The sequence below is a fragment of the Cordyceps militaris genome (assembly GCF_000225605.1).
Source record: "Cordyceps militaris CM01 unplaced genomic scaffold CCM_S00003, whole genome shotgun sequence".
In the NCBI taxonomy this organism is placed as follows: Eukaryota; Fungi; Ascomycota; class Sordariomycetes; order Hypocreales; family Cordycipitaceae; genus Cordyceps; species Cordyceps militaris.
In genome coordinates, this window is record NW_006271971.1 from 3,866,098 (window position 1) to 3,884,251 (window position 18,154).

General features: G+C 56.6%; 7 protein-coding genes across 7 annotated transcripts in view; 2 read left to right on the top strand and 5 right to left on the bottom strand.

The window, feature by feature from the left end:
- Nucleotides 1-188: 188 nt before the first annotated feature.
- CCM_04821 (DNA repair protein rhp57) lies at nt 189-1,658 on the bottom strand (the record flags this gene model as incomplete). Its single annotated transcript, XM_006669967.1, has 1 exon — nt 189-1,658. One exon carries the CDS (start codon nt 1,656-1,658, stop codon nt 189-191), a length of 1,470 nt encoding a protein of 489 aa, XP_006670030.1.
- Nucleotides 1,659-3,468: 1,810 nt separating this feature from the next.
- CCM_04822 (uncharacterized protein) lies at nt 3,469-4,834 on the top strand (the record flags this gene model as incomplete). The annotated part of the gene is made up of 2 exons (XM_006669968.1): nt 3,469-3,893; nt 3,952-4,834. 2 exons carry the CDS (start codon nt 3,469-3,471, stop codon nt 4,832-4,834), a joined length of 1,308 nt encoding a protein of 435 aa, XP_006670031.1.
- Nucleotides 4,835-6,185: 1,351 nt separating this feature from the next.
- Nucleotides 6,186-7,673, top strand: CCM_04823 (uncharacterized protein; the record flags this gene model as incomplete). The annotated part of the gene is made up of 1 exon (XM_006669969.1): nt 6,186-7,673. One exon carries the CDS (start codon nt 6,186-6,188, stop codon nt 7,671-7,673), a length of 1,488 nt encoding a protein of 495 aa, XP_006670032.1.
- Nucleotides 7,674-8,031: 358 nt separating this feature from the next.
- Nucleotides 8,032-12,951, bottom strand: CCM_04824 (multidrug resistance-associated protein, putative; the record flags this gene model as incomplete). The annotated part of the gene is made up of 11 exons (XM_006669970.1): nt 8,032-8,635; nt 8,686-8,790; nt 8,844-9,462; nt 9,545-9,732; nt 9,797-10,307; nt 10,354-10,516; nt 10,582-11,330; nt 11,380-11,613; nt 11,674-11,968; nt 12,019-12,157; nt 12,371-12,951. The coding sequence occupies 11 exons, from the start codon at nt 12,949-12,951 to the stop codon at nt 8,032-8,034; spliced, it is 4,188 nt and encodes a 1,395-aa protein (XP_006670033.1).
- Nucleotides 12,952-13,627: 676 nt separating this feature from the next.
- CCM_04825 (uncharacterized protein) lies at nt 13,628-13,871 on the bottom strand (the record flags this gene model as incomplete). Its single annotated transcript, XM_006669971.1, has 2 exons — nt 13,628-13,737; nt 13,805-13,871. The coding sequence occupies 2 exons, from the start codon at nt 13,869-13,871 to the stop codon at nt 13,628-13,630; spliced, it is 177 nt and encodes a 58-aa protein (XP_006670034.1).
- Nucleotides 13,872-14,503: 632 nt separating this feature from the next.
- On the bottom strand, nt 14,504-17,061 carry CCM_04826 (phosphoesterase superfamily protein; the record flags this gene model as incomplete). Its single annotated transcript, XM_006669972.1, has 6 exons — nt 14,504-14,765; nt 14,845-14,887; nt 15,047-15,121; nt 15,190-15,360; nt 15,667-16,444; nt 16,513-17,061. The coding sequence occupies 6 exons, from the start codon at nt 17,059-17,061 to the stop codon at nt 14,504-14,506; spliced, it is 1,878 nt and encodes a 625-aa protein (XP_006670035.1).
- A 476-nt stretch (nt 17,062-17,537) lies between these two features.
- CCM_04827 (cysteine desulfurase) overlaps nt 17,538-18,154 on the bottom strand; it is a gene marked incomplete at both ends in the record, with an annotated part of 1,613 nt that continues 996 nt past the window's right edge. Inside the window, one exon of the mRNA XM_006669973.1 lies at nt 17,538-17,973. Coding sequence (XP_006670036.1) covers nt 17,538-17,973 — 436 coding nt within the window. The remainder of the gene's footprint in view (nt 17,974-18,154) is intronic.

Consider the following 18,154-nt stretch of genomic DNA (forward strand, 5'->3'; position numbering starts at 1 on the left):
CTGTCAAGTAGGTGAAGCCGGTGGATGAAACATATTTATAAATGAAGAAATATTGACCCAATCTTGATCTACTTTGAACGTGTGTATCTATGCCAATCAAAATGCGCCCCAATCCATGCTATCCAACCAAACTCCATCGTCACAAACCAAACAAAAGCCTTGATCGATATGACAACAGGCTGTAGCTCTCAACTCTTGGGTTTGCCATGCTCTTTCATCACCGCCTTCAGCCCACCAGCCGTGACTTCAAACTCGACCGCGTCCGCGATGCCCTGGCCGGACGCGGCAACATGCGGCGCGAACACGACCTTCATCCAGCGCCTCCACGACTTGAGATTCGGCTCGCGGTCCTCGCCGCCGCCGTCGTCGTCGGCGTCGAGCGGCGCGGCGAACCTCCGCGGGCGACCGTACACGGGGCGCTTGAAGAGGGCGACGCGACACGAAATCTGCGTCGACCACACGAGGCCGAGGCTCGGCGTCTTGAGCGCGTACGACGACCGCGGCTCGTCGCCCCACCCCGTGAACCAGCGCTGCTGGTGGTCGAGGAACAGCGTCGGCGGCGCGAGCGGCCCCGCGTCGTCGGGCGTCGGCATGGGCATCGACGACGTCGGCGTGGCCTGCAGCGTCGTCGACGACGGCTGCTGCTGCTGCTGTTGTCTGCCGCGGGACGCCAGCGGGCTCTCTGGCGGTGGCATCCCGCGGTGGAGCGGCGGCGGCGGCGGCGGCACCGCGGTGCTGGCGAAGCGGTCGGCGACCTGGTTGGCGACGACGACGGCGATGCCGTGGCGGCGGGCGAGGTCGCGCAGATGGGCGCCGAGGCGGACGAGCTGGGCGCCGCGCGCGCCCATGCCGGACCCGAGACGGGCGCCGAGACCACCGCCCTCAAACTCGGCGCGGTAGTTGGCGGCGACGGAGTCGAGCACGAGGAGGCCAATGTCGTGGCGCGCGAGCAGCACGGGCACCTGGTACTCGAGGATGTGCTCCTGCGACTCGAGGTCGGGCGTGACGGTGCTGAGGATGTGGTCGAGCGAGGGCGGCGGTGATGCCGCCCAGTCTGGCGCCGCCGCTGCGCCGCCGAGCATCTGCGCGAGGCGCCGCGTCGTGAGCCCCGCCTCGGTCGACACGTACAGCGCCTGCCGGCCGAGCCCGCGCGGCGGCGGCAGCTGCACGGCCAGGCACAGCGACAGCAGGAACTGCGTCTTGCCCGCGCCAGACTCCCCCGTGAACTCGGTGATGTAGCCGACCGGGACGCCGCCGCCGAGCGCCGCGTCGAGGGTGTCGTCGAGGGTGCTGATGCACGGCGTCGTCTGCGCGGGCGCGGTATTCACCACCGCCGGCGGGGGGGCGGCATCGGGCTCGCGGCTACCATCGCCCTCTCCTTTGTCCTCCTCTGGGGGTGGTGGCGGCGCCGCTGTTTGTTCGGGGGCCCGCGCGGTCGCCAGCGGCTTCTCGGGCGTCAGGTCATCGGCGAGGGAGGCCTGCACGGCGGCGATGAAGCGCTTCAGGTCGAGGAGCGCGAGGTGCGTCTGCTTGGCGAGGTCGACGGGGTGCTGCGTGAGGAGGTCCGTCGTGGAGAGGGCATGCTGCTCGACGACGGACAGTAGCGCGGAAAACGGTGCGGTGTTGAATGACGGCAGGATCTTGGCGAGGTCCGTCATGTCATTGGCGTGGCGCGGGAAAGCTGGTGGTTTTGCTGGTCGTGTGCCCGCGACGTCATGGGGACCAAGACGGCGAGATGGCACGCGTCGAGCGCGTAAAGTGACGGCAACGGCGAGTGACAGGCTGCGTAGGTGTCTAGGAGGACATTGTACGCGTTATTTTTTGTACCTTTCGCGTTCTTGATCCGTGGCTATGTTGCGGGTTTGTAGATGACGCGTTTAAGTTTTGTGTGGCTGTTTGGCACGCGTTCTGCCAGTGTCCATGTGCAAGAGCCGTGATGGAGCTCCCTGAGCGAACTACCTATACGGTTGCTGGATGCTAGTCGAGATACTAGAAACCCACAGACCGCATAAGTGGTTCTCTTGCCAATAGTAAATATATCAAAATAAAACGAGTACAAGTTATTATAGGGAAAAAGAAGCTCCAAAATACGAATTCAGAGATATTTTCAGGTCTCTGGGCTTGTGTCCTGAGATGAATTTCTCGGTTGTCGGGCTACCCTGTAGTACAGCGACTGATGACAGTCACTCCACTCATCCGAAGACGACGACAAACCGCACCGGGTCCGAGCTCCAGGGAACAGCAGTTACGAATAGAATAGTTGATTTGTCCGTCTGAACCTCGCTCCTGGCTATCAGATCGGATTGACTTGTTGATGCCTTCGGATACATACTGGGTAGAGACTCTCGCGACGTCCTCAGTCAGGGCTTCCCGGCTTTCGCACGGTTCAGCCTAGCTGCATGGAAACAGGGCGAGTAGTGCGAATACGATGCTAGCGTCATGCGCAGCTGTGATGGCCACCGCGTCTCGATCATATCTTCACCATTTTGCCATCTTGAGCACAAGCTCGCGTCCAGACCAAGACTGAAGCTATTCACAGCTTTATTGAAGCCCAAAAGCCTAATTGAGTTTTCTGCACTCCGGGCCGCGAATCCAGGGCACTTGAACATGCGGGGAGACGTTGCGTGACTCGCGAGGTTGCGGGCGCTAGCTATTAACCTTGAATTGCGGCTGAGGACCGGGATCAAGGCGCGTGGGCCGCACAATTTCCCTTGGCTTTGGTGCTGGCCAACCAGGCCGACCCTTTTGTTCTCGCCAAGACCAATTCGGTAGCCGTCACCGCCATGTGCTGTTGGTTTCGGGAGCTCTCTCTATCTTGGACGGCCGAGGACTTCGCAAAAGCCTGTTACTCTTCCTCGCGGCAACAACTTGCGATGCGGCCCTGCCCGGTATGGTGCTGCGACCCTATTTGCTCAGTTTCGTTCTTCACACCGAATTCCTTCGACTCCCATGATCCTTGTGGCTGTCGACTAGCGCATTCAGCTCCCTGCAAGCCACCGCGAAAAGTCCAACCCTGGCTGGCCAAGGTTGCCCACGTTCTTGTTGGCAAGGCGCACCAGGTTGCTTGCCAGTATCCGTATGCTTCGGGCGGTTCCACCCAGTGTAACTCGTGTGGTGTAACTATGAGCTGTGTGAGAGTGAGTTGTGTGTGAGGTGTGTGAGCCCTCGGGCGAGCAGCTGTCGCCCAGCCAAGCGGAACAGCTTCAGCCCTGGCTGGCCCAATACGGGGCCGCTTCTCACAGCTGACTGGTGAAGTAATTTGTAAATGAATCCCCTTTGGCCGTGGCTGCTGATCCTTTGTTTCCTTTTGTAAACATAGTCTGTGGCTGATTTCTGATTGTTTCTTTCTCGCTTGACCTCTCTTCTCCTCATCGCTTGTCCTGGCTTCTCCCACATCTGATATACCCATCCCGCAAACCATACAGCTCGCCAAATCACGCAGCCAGGTGTTTCCAGAGACGAGCCGCAATGAAGAAAAGCTTTGCCGTTGCCGCGGCAGCTCTCGTCGCTGTCGAGGCCCGGAACCTCGCCCGGATGGAAGCACAGCCTACAGTGCCGGCCATCTTCGCCCTCGACGGCTTCTCACCAGCGCCCACCACGCCGCCGGCAGCGGAACTGGTCGCGGCCCGGGCAGAGACCAGCTCGCCCGTCCTCCAGTACAACTCCGGAAACACCTGCGGCTACGTGTCCGGCGTCTCCAGCGCGTCGTACTACTGCATCAACAGGGGCGACTACTGCGCCCTTAGCACCTCGGCGAACGGCAATCCCGGGCGCATTGCTTGCTGCGGTGCCACCCAGTGCAACTTCCGAACGAGTTGTGTCAACTCGGCCGACATCTACACGTCAAAACTCTGCAACCAGGCGTGTATCGATAACACATACATTGTCAAGTGGTAAGTCCGTGCTGCGGGTGACCGATGGGTGTGCAGACCAACCAGTAACAACTTGCAGCGCCGAGTCCGATTACCCTTACTGCAATACCGTTTCCTTTCGGGGGGGTGCCATTGACTATGCGTGCGGTGTCAACGATATCCGGACATTCCAGCTCCTGGAGACGAGCTACTCCGGCCAGCTCAACCCCCAGACGTACACAGATTACACTGTGACGGGGACGTCGGCTTCGCGCCCCTCGGGATCGGCCACCGGAGCGCCGCCGCGGAGTTCGAGCAGCAGCAGCAGCAGCAGCACCGCACCCAGCAGCACCGGCACCGTGCAGCCGACCGGCGACCAATCTAGCAAGAGCAGCACCCCGGTCGGCGCCATCGTGGGCGGCGTGGTCGGTGGCGTTGGAGCGCTCGCTCTCATCGGCATCGGCATTCTGCTCTTCCTGCGCAACAAGAAGAAGAACAGCGGCCAGCAGAGCCCGCCACCGCCTCTCATGAGCCAGCCCCAGCAGCCCGGCGGGCCCCCTCCTTCGCAAGCGCACTACTCCTACCAGGACACCACCGGCGCAGGCTACGCGACGTCGCCGAGCGCGGCCGGAACGTACTACCCCCCGCCGCAGCAGGGCTCGCCCAGCCCCAACTATCCCTACAGCCAGCCCTCGGTCAGCCCTGCCACGAGCTATGCGCCGCAGCAGCCCGGACAGCAGGGCTACGGCCAGCAGCCCTACCAGCAGGCCGGGTCGCCGCCGCCGATGCAGCAGCAGTACGCCGCGCCAGTGGCCGGCTCGCCGCCGCCGATGCAGCAGCAATACGGTGCGCCGGTGGCTGGCGCTGCTGTCGGCGCCGCGGCGGGAGCTGCTGTCCACAAAGATGGCCCGCTCAAAACGGTCCATGAGGCACCGACGGCCAACTCTGCCGGCCACCGTGGCGAGATGCAGGAGCTGGAGTAGATGTTTCATGGTGGGAACATGGTTTAATTCGGGGGTTACCGGGAGGGCGTATGCGTATTCATGTACATAGTTGTCGGTTGGGTGGCGCTTTCTTTTGTATATTCAACCACTTGCATATGTTGAAGCTATAGACATTGATTCATCTGATTCCTACCCATACAGCAGTGCTTTGAGTGAAGAGAATTTGAGCCGGTGAAACAAAAAGCCTGGACAAAAAACAGTCGTGTCTCCCAGCCGTCGAGTCGGTGTCGCGTGATTGTGGCTTGCATACCCAGCCGCCAAAGAACCGACAATATGGAACAGCCTGATTGCTGCCTCCAGCCTCCTCTGAAGCGCACTCAGGGGCTTACAGACATATTTAGATATTGAAAGAATAGTACAAATTACTCGGGACTCCGTAGACACATTTCTTATTCTTGGATACAGACCGAAGCAGTTGACGCGGGGTCACATTGTATGATGAGCACCAAGTATAGGCGGACTGCTGGCTCCTCCGTGCAGGTGTGACAACTTCATAATCATACCAGTACGAATGACCGGTACCTCTAGTACGTACATACTACCCCCATCCTCATTGGCCATTGGCTCATCTATTCTCATAATCCCTGCCTCACAGGCACCATCGATCCTCGTCAGTCATCACTGACTCCACTGGAACGGGTAGGGGCAGCCTGCCGTCACCCTGCAGCCTTGCTAACTAGAGCATGTACCAGCCTTTTTTGGTCTATAAATAGTCAATCGACAAGTCAACAACGGAGCCAGATAGTTAAAAGGATCTTGTCTAGATTCCTTCTACCAGCACGGAGTACATGTCGCTCATCTCCGCCGGCATGCCTCGGTGCTTCCCGCCCAAGGTGCCTCCGATAGTATGCGAATTTGACATGGTGCGCCAGCTACAGCAAGCATGAATCCGATCCCTCACTTCTGGGCTGAGAACGCCCTCCTTGATCTCGTCATATAGCCATTGCTCAAGTCCACACCATCTACAGTCGGAGAGCAGGCTCTGGCGCAACCTCGGAGAGAAGAGAAAAAAACAGTTAGCTCAGCGAGCAGAGCTGCAGCCAGTCCTTCAAATGAAGTTAATAATAACAACATTTCATGTGACGGGGAGGGGGGTCCTGCATGATGGGCAGCAAGGGGCCCGACGCATTCGCCAAGGGCCAGGGATCGAGTTGTTTTTATGTAGTTAGACGTCTCCCTGCAGCGTTTCTTTGTTTGTTTCATGGTTCATATATGCAATACAACGGAAGAGCAGAGCCTGGTTCGCGATTGACGAGGCCGAGTTTCCGATAAAGTTGGCCCCAAGTCGTCTCCCCCTCCCCCCCCCCCGCCCTGGATTGTTGTCGTCACCATGGCAGCAATCAAGACGAGCATGAACAGCACCACCACGACCGCGCAGGCAGGCCCTACGACGACCGGCGTAGGGCCGCTGCCCATCATCACGACCACGGCGCGATGCTCCGAGCTGGTCCTGAGCACACTGTTGAGTATGAAGTTGTACAGTTCCGTGACGACCCAGTACATGGTGCTCCGGCGCAACTACTTCAACGTGTACCTCGACGGCGGCGTCACAACCACCTGCACGCCGGGCGGCTATGTCCCGGCCATGCAGAAGGGCGCGAATCCCATCTTCTCCGCCACGGCCTGCCCGGCCGGCTACGCGCCCATGTGCACCTCGGTCGCCACGGGAGCGACCGTCACCGCGGACCCGACCGTGAAGTTCTGGCCCGCGCTGGCCAGCGGCGACACAGCCATCGGCTGCTGTCTCAGGTACGACTTTTTTGCCCCTTTCCATGCAGCAGCATCGCGGCTTTGGATCGTGATCCCGATCTTGGACGCGCGGAGCTTTGTAAACCGTACCGCCTCCCCGAGACTGACCTCCGTCCCGACTTGTAGTGGCTACACTTGCGCCGACGAAACCAGCGTCTATTCGCATGCCTGCGTGTCCACCATTCAGCCGGGCGAGACGAAAACCGCCGTTGTGTACTTCCCAGACATTGACCTTGTACAGAGAACCGTCATATCTGCCAACGCGCAGACAACGGCCAAGGTGTACGATCTCAAGCTTCTCTACGCCACCAGGCAGACCCAGACGCCGTCCCAGCCTACGAGCACGCATTCTACCAACTGTACGACCGACGCCCATCCTTCTGAAGCAAAGCCTCCCGGGGCCAATCCCACCGGCACCCCTCCTTCCGCCACCCATCCGAGCAAGGGCCTGTCCCCCGGCCAGATGGTGGCCATCAGTGTCTGCGCGCCCCTGTTTCTGCTGTCCTGTCTGGTTGGGCTCTTCCTTCTCTGTCGCAGAGCCAAGAAGAAAGAAACGACGCACATGACGCAGATTGACGACTTCATGGCGTACACCGACAGCAAGCCGGAGCTGGACGGGACGAACAGGCCCCGGCTAGAGCTCGACGCGGTCGGAACCACGTGTAGCAGAGGCGTCTCTATGCTGTCGCAGCTTCAAACGGAGCACGCTCAAGGCGAAGAGGACGAGTATTTGCAGAGGGCGTGTTCGCCGCTAGTGTGTTCGCCGCAAGCGGGTTCGCCGCAGCCGTGCTCGCCGCAAGAGTGTTCGCCGCAAGAGTATTCTGAGCTGCCCGGCTGCGACGTGGGGCGGCTACCATCGTTTCTCAGCCGACGGTCGGCCATTATACGAAGAAAACCTGTGTCAGGAGGCCCGTATTCTCCGATTAGTGAGCGCTATAGCTTCATAGACTTGGAACTCAACGGCCCGGCCCCGAGTACGGCCGAGGGGGCACCGGGCCGTGTCGTGAGCCAGGAGAGTCTTGTTTCACGCGATTGGAAAGGCAAGGGGAGAGATATGGGAGACTCATGATGGAGTGTCGCTCTCAGGGGGGAAATATCTGCCAAGGTGGGCTTTTTGACGTTTTGGGCTGCTGTATACTTGTGCCGACATGGGCGAGGGAGATAGATGATGGGACGATAGGTGGACGATAGGTGGACGATATATACCCCGCATACAAAGAGAAATTGAATACAAGGCCCCAACTTTCGCGATGGAGATGCCTTGATGTATACAATTTTTTCACGAGGGAGATGCTTTGGTGTATACTCGGATAGTCACCATCCATCACTGGCGAGCAAAAGGACATCAAGATTGGCTTTGCAATTTTTAGTAGGGCATGCTTCCAAGATAAATGACAAGACACTATACAACAACACACTTCTAGTAATCATGGCTCCGGGCTCTGTCTCCAATTGCCAGTCCCTTGATCCTGCTTCAACGCGCTCGCCTTGCCATTCTGAAGGACAAGAACCGCATTTGCCTTGACAAGAGCACCGAGTTTGTGGGTGACGACAAGTTTCGTGCAGGAAGCGAAAGCTTGGTTGACGAGGTTGCCCATTTCAGCCTCGGTGTCCTCATCCATGCTCCATGTGCCCTCGTCTATCAAAACGACGGTCGAGTTCATGATTTGCTGATGCAGCATTGCACGAGCGAGCTGAAACAGCTGTCTTTGGCCTTGCGAAAACTTCATGTTCCTCATCTCTGCCTCCAGGCCTCCACGAGAGCTGATATGCTGCCAGAGCCCAACCCGGCGAAGCACGCCCCGCTCCATCTCACTGGTGAGGATGTAATTACGTGGCAAACAGCCGGGATCAAAGGGATTGAGATTAAATCTCACTGTGCCCCTTAGCTCGAGACCGGCTTGCGTGATTGTGGTAATACGGGTGCGAAGAATGTCAAGCGGCACTGACTTGATGTCGCGCCCGTCAATGCTAATACTCCCGGAATATTGCGTCAGTCGTAGAAGGGCGAGCAGTAAGCTCGTTTTCCCACTGCGCGTAGTTAGCATCTACAAATAACGACCGTGAAAGTACTGCGATACCTTCCTGTCCGACCGATGATACCTAGAGTGTGTCCAGGCTCTACCACAACTGTGACTTGGTCCAGTGCAGTGTGCTCAGTCACCACGCCGTCATCGCCTTTCGAACTAGAGTACGAGGAGACTTAGTAGCTTTCCGCCGACAGAATTTAGTAGCTTACCTATACTTTGCCGTAACACCGTTAAAGTCTATCCTTCCCTGCCGTGGCCAGCACGGGGGTAAATCCGATCCATCGTGCGAATCCTGTTCTACTGGTGTCTGGCGCTCAAAGGCACGGATACGTGCGACGGCACCAAATGATATTTCCATGTTAGTAAAGTAGCGAACAAAAAGCGAAACCGTCTGACTGAACGAAATGAGCGTGAGAAAGGAAAGACCGATGGAATTGGGCGAGGCCGACTGAGGCTGGTATAACGCAATGGATACCATGACCATTCCAGCACCAGCGGAGAACAGGTCGAGAACCAAAAGAAGCCATTGCTGAGCAACTGCTAAAAAGTAAAACGGCTTTTGGTTCTTTTCCAAAATTTCGTAGAATTCTTGAACAAAAAAGTCCTGCCAATGGAATGAACGAATATGCTCGATGCCGGTGCTTGTTTCTGCGAGCTGGCGGACAAGCAGCTTTGCATTGTCTAGTTGCAGCACGCGCAGCTGTCGAGATGATTTTAAATAGAAATGCTGAATGATGAATAGAAAAAGGAGAAGAAGGGGCATGATTGGCGCCGCATAGCTAGCCCCAGCAGCAATGACTGCGATGTCAATAAGGACAGACATGGCGCCTATGGTGTGTGAGAGAGAGAGAGCGCGCGAGGTTAATAAGTTGGATAATAGTAGAAAACATAAGCACCAAGAATAACTCACCCCAAGCTGAAGGCATTATGGCCAATGGTAAACGGTGCGCAATAATTGTCGTGTCGGTACTGAACCGATTGAGCAGGCTACCCGCATCTTCTGTTGCGAGAAAGTCAAACGTCGCTCTGGCATTGGTATCGGCGAGCCGCCAATGAAGAGCCTCTAGCGCAGAGAAATTGATCAAAGAGAAGTAACCACTGAAGATGGGTTATTGTTTGTTCGCAGCTCGGGAGAAAAAGCAATCTGCTAGACACGACTCACTAGCACGCGACATAGTTCATCAACGGATTGATCAGTCCAAAGGCTGCGAATCCAATAAAGTACAGACGGTTTTGAGCATCTGTTTCAAGCCAGATTCGAACAAAAATGACTAGATCAAATGTCAGAACGAGGGAAACCACCAAAAAGTATTCGTTGCTCTCACAAGGCATCCTTTCCAAGATGGCTGCGCTGACGACGTAGACGCCCCATACAAGAACACGGCCAAGGCCTGCTGGCTTGGCAAAGTAGCACCACAAAGATACATCGCTGAATTTGGTCTCGGGCAGGTTGTCCATGGGGTCGCCATCTGTCATGGGTTTCACGGTGGGAAGCTGATACTCTTTGTCGTCCGTTTCTTCCGAGGCTTGGATTGCCACATTCCGTTGCACCCGAGGTGTCACTCGCGGTCCGGGACCTAACCCGGGCGCATCGAGTTCCTCTCGCGGCACTTGACAGACACGTCCATTCTCGAGAATCCGAAACACGTCGTCGGCATCGACAAGATGTTGTTCTGCAAGAGGGTTAGCGACGTTTGGCGCGCGGCACTGTTTACTCACGCATGCTCGTCGTCATAATCAGGGTGAGCCGTCCACTATCCAAGAAGTTGCTCTCTGAAAACAATCGGATTCGAATGGTGGAGGAAGTCTCCATGTCCAGGGAGCTGAACGGGTCGTCGAGAAGAATAATATCCGAGCTTTCGTAAAGAGCTCGCGCCATGGCCTGAGATGCATGTCAGAATCATCAGTTACATTGGCAACATGCCCACCGTCTCCCGGGACACATACAATACGAGTTTTCTGCCCACCGCTGAGTTTGCAGCCATCACTTCCGCATACTGTGAGATCCCCGAGCGGAAGATGCTGTATATCAGCGTCAAGGGCACATGTGAAAACCACCTGCGAATACCTCGACGCGCTGTAGCTATTCGCGCCGAGGATATTCGCTCGAATCGTGTTATTCCGGATCCAGGGCCGCTGAGCACAACACGCGATCTGCTTAGTAGCGACAGCGATGGATCCTGTGCTGAGCTTCCTCTGCCCGGCAATGGCACTTAGTAGCGTTGATTTACCACAACCCACTGGACCGATGAACATTGCGGTACGGCCACGCTGCAAAGAAAAGGTGGCATCGCGCAAGACCGATGCCACGGTGGTGCCCACATCGATTGACACCATGGAGAATCTGACAACAACAGGTGGCAGTTGCGACGATGGCCGATTTCGCAACCTGGCTGACTTGCGCTGCGTGACACCTGTGGCTGACGAGACTGGTTCCTGAGGCTGATTCTGTATCAGGATCTGTCTGGGATCCCCCAACTCTGGTTGCGCGAGATACTTTTGGATACGAGTCACAGAGGCAAATGCTCCTGTCCAGTAAGGTAACGCCGTGAGAAAACTGGCGAGTGGCTCAGCAATCATGGTTATGACAGCCAGAGTGGTAAAGAAACGTGACGCCGTGATTGGTTCCGAAGCCCGTGTCCAGAACAGTGTTCCTGCAGCAACTAGGACGGGCGTGACAGTTTCCGCAACCGCGGCTGGTAAATTATTAGTCAAGGTCAGAATTGAGTGCGAGGATTGCCTCACAAGCAGAAAAAGTCGACACGACAACGCGTCGATCAGCGAGAGCAAGATGACTCTCTTCAACTTGCTTCTCTTGAAGACGTTTCGCCAAGCTGGGAGCCAATCCCATCATTTTTATATCTTTAAATTGAGCCAAGATATTTGCCGTATCTGCAATCCGACTCTCGGTGTGATCAATCCACCGTTTTCGCGTGAAAGCCATGCGTTTAGAAACGTAAATGGTGAAGACGCTGGTCACTATAGAATGCCATTAACAAAGACACGACCAAAAAGTCATCACACGTGGCCATCTCTTACAAGAAGCTGGAATTAACGCAAAAATGCTAGCCGCGCCGACAAAGAAGGCGAGAATTGTGATGCCAAGAATGACCTCGACAAGACTGACCCAACTTTCATAGGAAAGACTCATGAGCTGCATGATGCCGGCGACATCTGTATCTGCAAGAGTCACAGCCGCCTGTCTTTCGGCTTCATCACTGTCGATGCGCAATGATTTGTGATAGATTGCTGTGGTGAGGATGGCTCTCGTACTCGTTGACATTTGGTTGAGAAGATATAGAAACCAAGATCTGGAGATCTGATGGATGTCAGGCTGAGCGGAGAAGACGGGTTGAGAGTCACGCTGAAGAATGAAAAACTTACGGCCATGCCGATGTAGATGATTCCCGTGGCGATGATGAGTGACATTCGGAGGCCGTTCATTTCAGTCTTTGCGGAGACGGCATTGACCACGTCTTGCAGCAAGAACGGCTGTGAGAATTTGAAGCCGATGAAAACCAACCTAGGAAAGATCACGTATATGTATGGCCAAGGGACGGTTAAAAAGCAGCACTTGGCCAAGCAGAACCTGGAGTTCTTGTCAGCACTTTGCCAGACCGCCATAAACCGGCTGTGAAGAGCGACCGGATCAATCCGATCAGAGACTCCGGGAAGAAAACCTGTTGTAATTCTATGGCGAATGCCATGGCGCATGATGGGGTTGAACCAAAGATACACCGACTTGCTCCAAAACCCAGCCAAGGCTTCACTGCCCAGGGTTTCGCGCACGGCAGCGTCAATGACGAGCGACCGCTTCGACGTTTCCTCCGCCAGGATCAGCAAGCCCTTCAACACCGGAACGGCAATGTGCAGCCTCGCAATGGCGCCCAGTCCGTTTCGCCGAAAGTAGGCGCGGGTGGCTGCAATATCCAGCAGCAGTGTGATGGTGAGGAAGAGGCCGAGGAAGGGCAGTGGCCGGACAAAGTAGGCGTGGTTCGCCAGGAGAATGACGCCGATGCAGACGGCCGAGACACATGACAGAATAGAAGCCGCTTCCGCAAGCGCGGAGTCGAGAGGGGACTGGAACCAGAGAACGGCATTGGCGGCTTGCACGGCAGCGAGTGCGCCGGCGAGTGCGAGCTTGAGCCAGAGGAGGCGACCGGCTCGCACGACGCGGGGGCCGTTCTTGATCTTGGCGAGGAAGAAAGGGGTCGTGGACAGGATGAAACCGGCCGGAATGACATGGAAGACAATGTCTATGAAGAGGAGAGTAAAGTCAAAGTGTCCGAGAAGCCCCGGGCCGAAGCTGTTGTCCATTTTGGAGCCGCAAGGCCGATGCTGGCACGTCGTGGCACTGTTTCTAGTATGCGAGCTGCTGTGCGGAGACAAAGGGCTCAAAGACGCTGAGGAATACAGAGCGTGGTGGAAGCAAAGTAGTAGCAGTGTGAAGAGGATTTCGTTTGCTGTACGGAGAGGAGAAAAAGGGTTTGATGCAACGACTCAACTTGAGATTGCGCTCGACCCAACCAACCATGTTCCCCGGACTGGCAAGACAACTACTTTAAATTCACTGGCAATTGGTGCAGTATTGACAAGGATTTACTGAGGGGTATGCATTCTGAAGACGCGGGCCGTTGATGCGTTGATGAGGCGGACAAAACGCCACAAAGGCCGTCGAGGCTGTAAAGGAGCAGAATCACACACCCCTAGGGCCAACCTTTGAGCCACCAAGGCTTTGAGATTCCGTAGCACAGAAATAATGCAGCGGATGAGTTAAAGAGACATCGAGGTAAATTCGTCATGGCCATAGAATACGGGAGTTTAATGAGTAACACGACTGCTCCAAGTCATGAAGAAGCGGACGAGGCGAAAAGCTCGGCGCTTTTTAGGCCACACTTTTTCCTTCAATTTTTTCCTTCAATTGTGTTGCCCTCTCTTTCTTCTAAAAAAAGAAGCCCATTATGGATTCTCACACTCCATATTCCCCTTTTTGCTATGCTCCCAGTGTTTCTAGTCTGTCGGCTGCAGCGACCTCTTGCAAATAGTTGGTGCCGATATTGCCACCCGCCATTCGGCCCCTGAGGAGAATGTTGTATTCGGCGGCTGCAGGCACGGAGAAATTAGACATTTTTTTTAGGCATGGCCATTGTGAGAAGGGCTACAAACGTACCTGGCAGAGCCAGTGCTGAAATGACGGCCGAAAAGAGAGCCAGAATGCCTGCGCGGTAGAGTAACATGGCTGCGACTTTGTTGCGATAGGGAAGACGCAAGCAAATCTACTAGCATGAGTACAGCTACAGGTATATATATCTAGGCCAGGATAGACAGCCTGACTGCCTTGCCTGACTTTACAGATACCCGAAACCCCGCAGTATATTGAAGGGTGCCAAGTCACCAGCAGCGGCCCGGAACTGACAAGAGTGTTCCGGGGTCATGTATGGAGTATGTAGGATGCAGGGTACTTTTGTCACGCAAGTATGTACGAAGAAATAAATGAAGACTCCACATGTTGTGGCGTTGTTGCAGCAAGTTGTATGTACCAACAACACACTGCCTCATCGTACAACAATAAACATGCAGCTCGCTCCGTTGGTGCGCACGTCGGCTTTACTCGGTGACTTCAATGTAACGCCGGCGGTGAACTTTGCCCATGATCTTTTCAAGGCCACCAGTCACAGGCGGCGTACACATACTCATCTGTTCTCCTGCTCCATGACTGCCTTGAGCCCATAATTAGTAATGCACAGGTATTATCAAGGCTATTCAGCTTTCTAGATCATAGCGAGCGGGCGGCTATTGAATAAATATTGATGGTCTCTTTACCCTTCATCATCATTCTACTTGCGTGTACCCTTTGGTGAGAGACGCCCTAGTTTGCGGGAGCAGGGGCTGCCTCGGGGTCTCCCGCCAGCAGTGCTTCAAGCTCGGCTCCTTTCTTACGTCGCTCATCCAGAGACAACTCGTCCTCTGGAGCTGTGGACCATCCGAGTCGCAGCTCAGGATATTGCAGCGGCACTTCGGCGCTCTCTATGGGCAGGCCACCGAGGTAAATCGGCCAGGGTTTGCCCAGCCAGCCATTGCGAAACTCGTGGTCGCGACGCTGCAGCGTTGTCAGAGGATGAATCAGAACACTGGCGATTGGTTAGTGCCATGGACAATGCAAGCTGTGAATAAGCCAAAACTCGCCTTAAATGTCCACGATTGGTTGACAGGTAAAAGAAGACGTCGGAGAATGATGAATCGGGAACCCAGACTACAACAAAGGTTAATTGTTGGTATCCTGATCTCGCTGCCCATGTTCTACATTTTCAATCGATGGTATGACGTATCTGCCGAGGCCGGAAAGCCATGGGCGCGTACAAGAAAAGGGGCTGTTGAAAAGAAGCCTCTGGGGGTCGGGTTCTGGGCTTACTCTCGTATGATCCAGCAGGATGCGGTCCGATGGGATACTCGTTGACTTGATGCAGCGGAACCGCAACAAAAGCGCCTTTGAGTAGTCAGTGGGAAGAATTTCGAGAAAAAAAAAAAAGCGGTCATTGTACTTGCCATCGCGACGAAGCCTCAACACGGCATCACGCAGCGCTAGGGCGGCGGCCTTTTCGGTCGGCGACTGAAGCAGAAAGTAAATGTGAAAGTGCCATTCCCTGGCACGGCTTTGCACTACGGTTTGGAGGTCCTGCTGCGGAGCTGGGGCGACGGGCTTGAGTTGGGTCATGGCGAGTTGAACTTTTTTTGATCAGGAATCAGCGTTGCCGTTGGGAGGTTTCGTCGAGGGCACAAGTTGCCCAGCGATGGCGACTTTTGCCGGCCGCGGGCTTATCAGATGGCAAACAGAACTTTTGGTGTGAAGCACGCCACCCAACATGGTGCGGGGTCTTCGGAACTGGCAACCTACACAGGGGGGCAACAGACGGGCAAACAAGGAAAGCAATGCATTTGCAGCGTGGTATGTGAATAAAATGTATTTGCAACCGTGACACAGCATGGGAACTAGCGACCCTCTAAAATCATTCACACCCGATTTCTACGAACGAAAATGCGAGACCGTCGGAAACTTGTCCGGCACATCCGTGCGCAGCTCAGTTCCAATCAAGTGATCAAACGACGGCGCGCCCTTGACGCGGGGATTATACGGCGCAAAGCCCCAGAGGTAGCCGAGCGTGCGCAGGATCGAGGTGGCATGGTACGAGACGGTCCTGCCGCAGGCGTCTACACCCTTCTGCTCGACGGCGGGCGCGGCCCAGGGCGAGACGAGCCAGGTGGGCATGCGGCCGCCGAGGCGGTCAAAGGCAAAGGTGTAGTCGGCGCCGGTGGGCGTCGTCTCGGAGTGGGTGGCATTGTCCGGGCGGGCGACGCGCGGCGGCGGGACGTGGTCGTGGAAGCCGCCCGTCTCGTCAAACGTGACGATCCAGAGCGTCTCGTGCCACTGCGGGCTGCCGCGCAGCGCCTCGTACACGTCCTTGATGAGCTGCTCGCCGTCCGAGACGCGCCCGGTCGGGTGCATCGAGTTGGTGCCCACCCCGCAGCACGACGGGTTGATGTACGCGAGGTGCGGCAGCGTGCCCTGGCGCGCGTCCTCGTAGAACTCGTCCATGAAGACGATGCGATCCGTGTTGTTGCTCTCGTACGTCCAAGTGAACCACCGCGCGTCCTGGATCGACGTGTCCACCAGGTAGTCCTTCCACTCCAGCCCCAGCTCCGTCACCTCCTGGAAGATGGACCGCTGCGTCATCGTGTTGTACTGGAAGTTGTTCTTGCCCTTGCCCGCCGACGTCCCCGAGCACAGGGCCACGCGGTTCGGGTTGGTTGGCTTTGCGCGCGGTTGTGAGTGAGAGTGGCGGCGAGAGAGAATGAGGAAAGGACTGAGGGGCGACTTACACCGGGAACATCAGAGTGCCAGTGGTTAAACACGACAAAGTTTTGCGTCAGCGCGGTAATGACCGGGACCTGCGTCTCCGTGTAGTAGTTGATGACTTGCGTCTGCAGGACCTGCTCGTCCGCCTTTTTGCCGTACAGACGGATCTGCTCCGTGAGGAAGCCGCTCATGTCGGGCTGGAGCGTGCCCGCCTTGATGGCCGCATTGTCGGGCGTAAAGGAGCCGTAGAACTCGAGGTTGTTGCCCGAGATGGAGTGGTCCGGGTCGTTGATGATGGAGTCAAAGTCGAGTGCCTCGGTGCAGCCGGTGCCGGTGCCGGGGTTGCTGATGTTGAGCGGGTTGCAGTACGGGCCCGTCTGGATCGGGTTCTCGAGGCCCGCCAGCGTCTGCCCGCCCATCAGGTTATCAAATGACCGGTTCTCCATGACCATGATGACGACATTCTTGATCTTGTCTTTGAGATTCTTGATCGATTCCGGCGACCCGGGACGGTGTAAGTTGGGCGCCGCAGCTGCGACGGCCGCCAAGTAGACGAGGCTCTTGAACTGCATGTTGCAAGTCTTTATTTGCTCAATGGAACCTCAATGTGGCCTTCTTCAGTCCGAAACACGCAAATTGCTCTACTTGAGCATATCCCTCTGGTTTTATAAGTGCCGGTCGGTCGAACCATTATCGTCAAGTAACATGCCGCTCTCTTCACCAAGCCAATCACATCGTGCACACCAGGCATGCCTTGATCGACAGCGACCTCGAGAGCAGGGCAGTGGATACAAACGGACCGCCGACATGAATTAGCGCTCATTATCGCAAGCAGCGCAGGGCATCTGCTTATATACATCAACTATTATTGGACCCGAAAAATGCTGTGCCGTGCATCGCGCAGCAAGGGTGGGGACTTCGGCAATAGGTCACTTCTTGGCGCTCCAATCCCCCAGACGGGAAACCGCCCCCGAAGTGACCGCTAGACACCTTTCTACACCGAAGAGTGATGTTTGAAAAGGCCTGCACAATGTCTCAACGCCTTTTATTAACACCCCTCCCGTGGCGCAAGGTCCGTGGTCGTCGACGCCCTGTCCCGATACGTCGCCTCCACAAACGCCACCAAGTACTCAACGTCGGCCGCCACCGACGCGATGCCAAGTGAAACGCGAACGGCCCCAACGGCCGGCACCCCGCCGTCTTCCAAGGCGCCGACAAAGTCCTGATACGACGAGGACGACGCCGCCGCCGCCGCCGCCCGTCCGCGCGCCAGGATGCCGCCCGTGATGCCCAGCGCCGCCTCGCCGGCCCCCGGGTTGCAGAAGCAGCCGGTGCGCAGGGAGATGCCCGCGGCGGCCGACTCGGCCGCGACTCGGCGCTCGTCGAGCACGACGCCGTGGCGGTCGAGAATATTGAAGCACACGGTGCCGCCGCGGTCGCGCACGCCGGCCGGCCCGTAGCAGACCACCAGCTTCGCGCCGTCGCTGTGCGTCAGCGCCCGCAGGCCCTCGAGCAGCCACCCGGTCAGGCAGCGCACGCGCGTCGCCACCGTGTCCACGCCGACGCGCGTGATCCAGTCGAGGCCGACGGTGACGTCGGGGATGGACAAGAAATCAACAGTGCCGTCCTCGAACGCGGCCGCGCCCGTCTCCATGAGGTGCCACG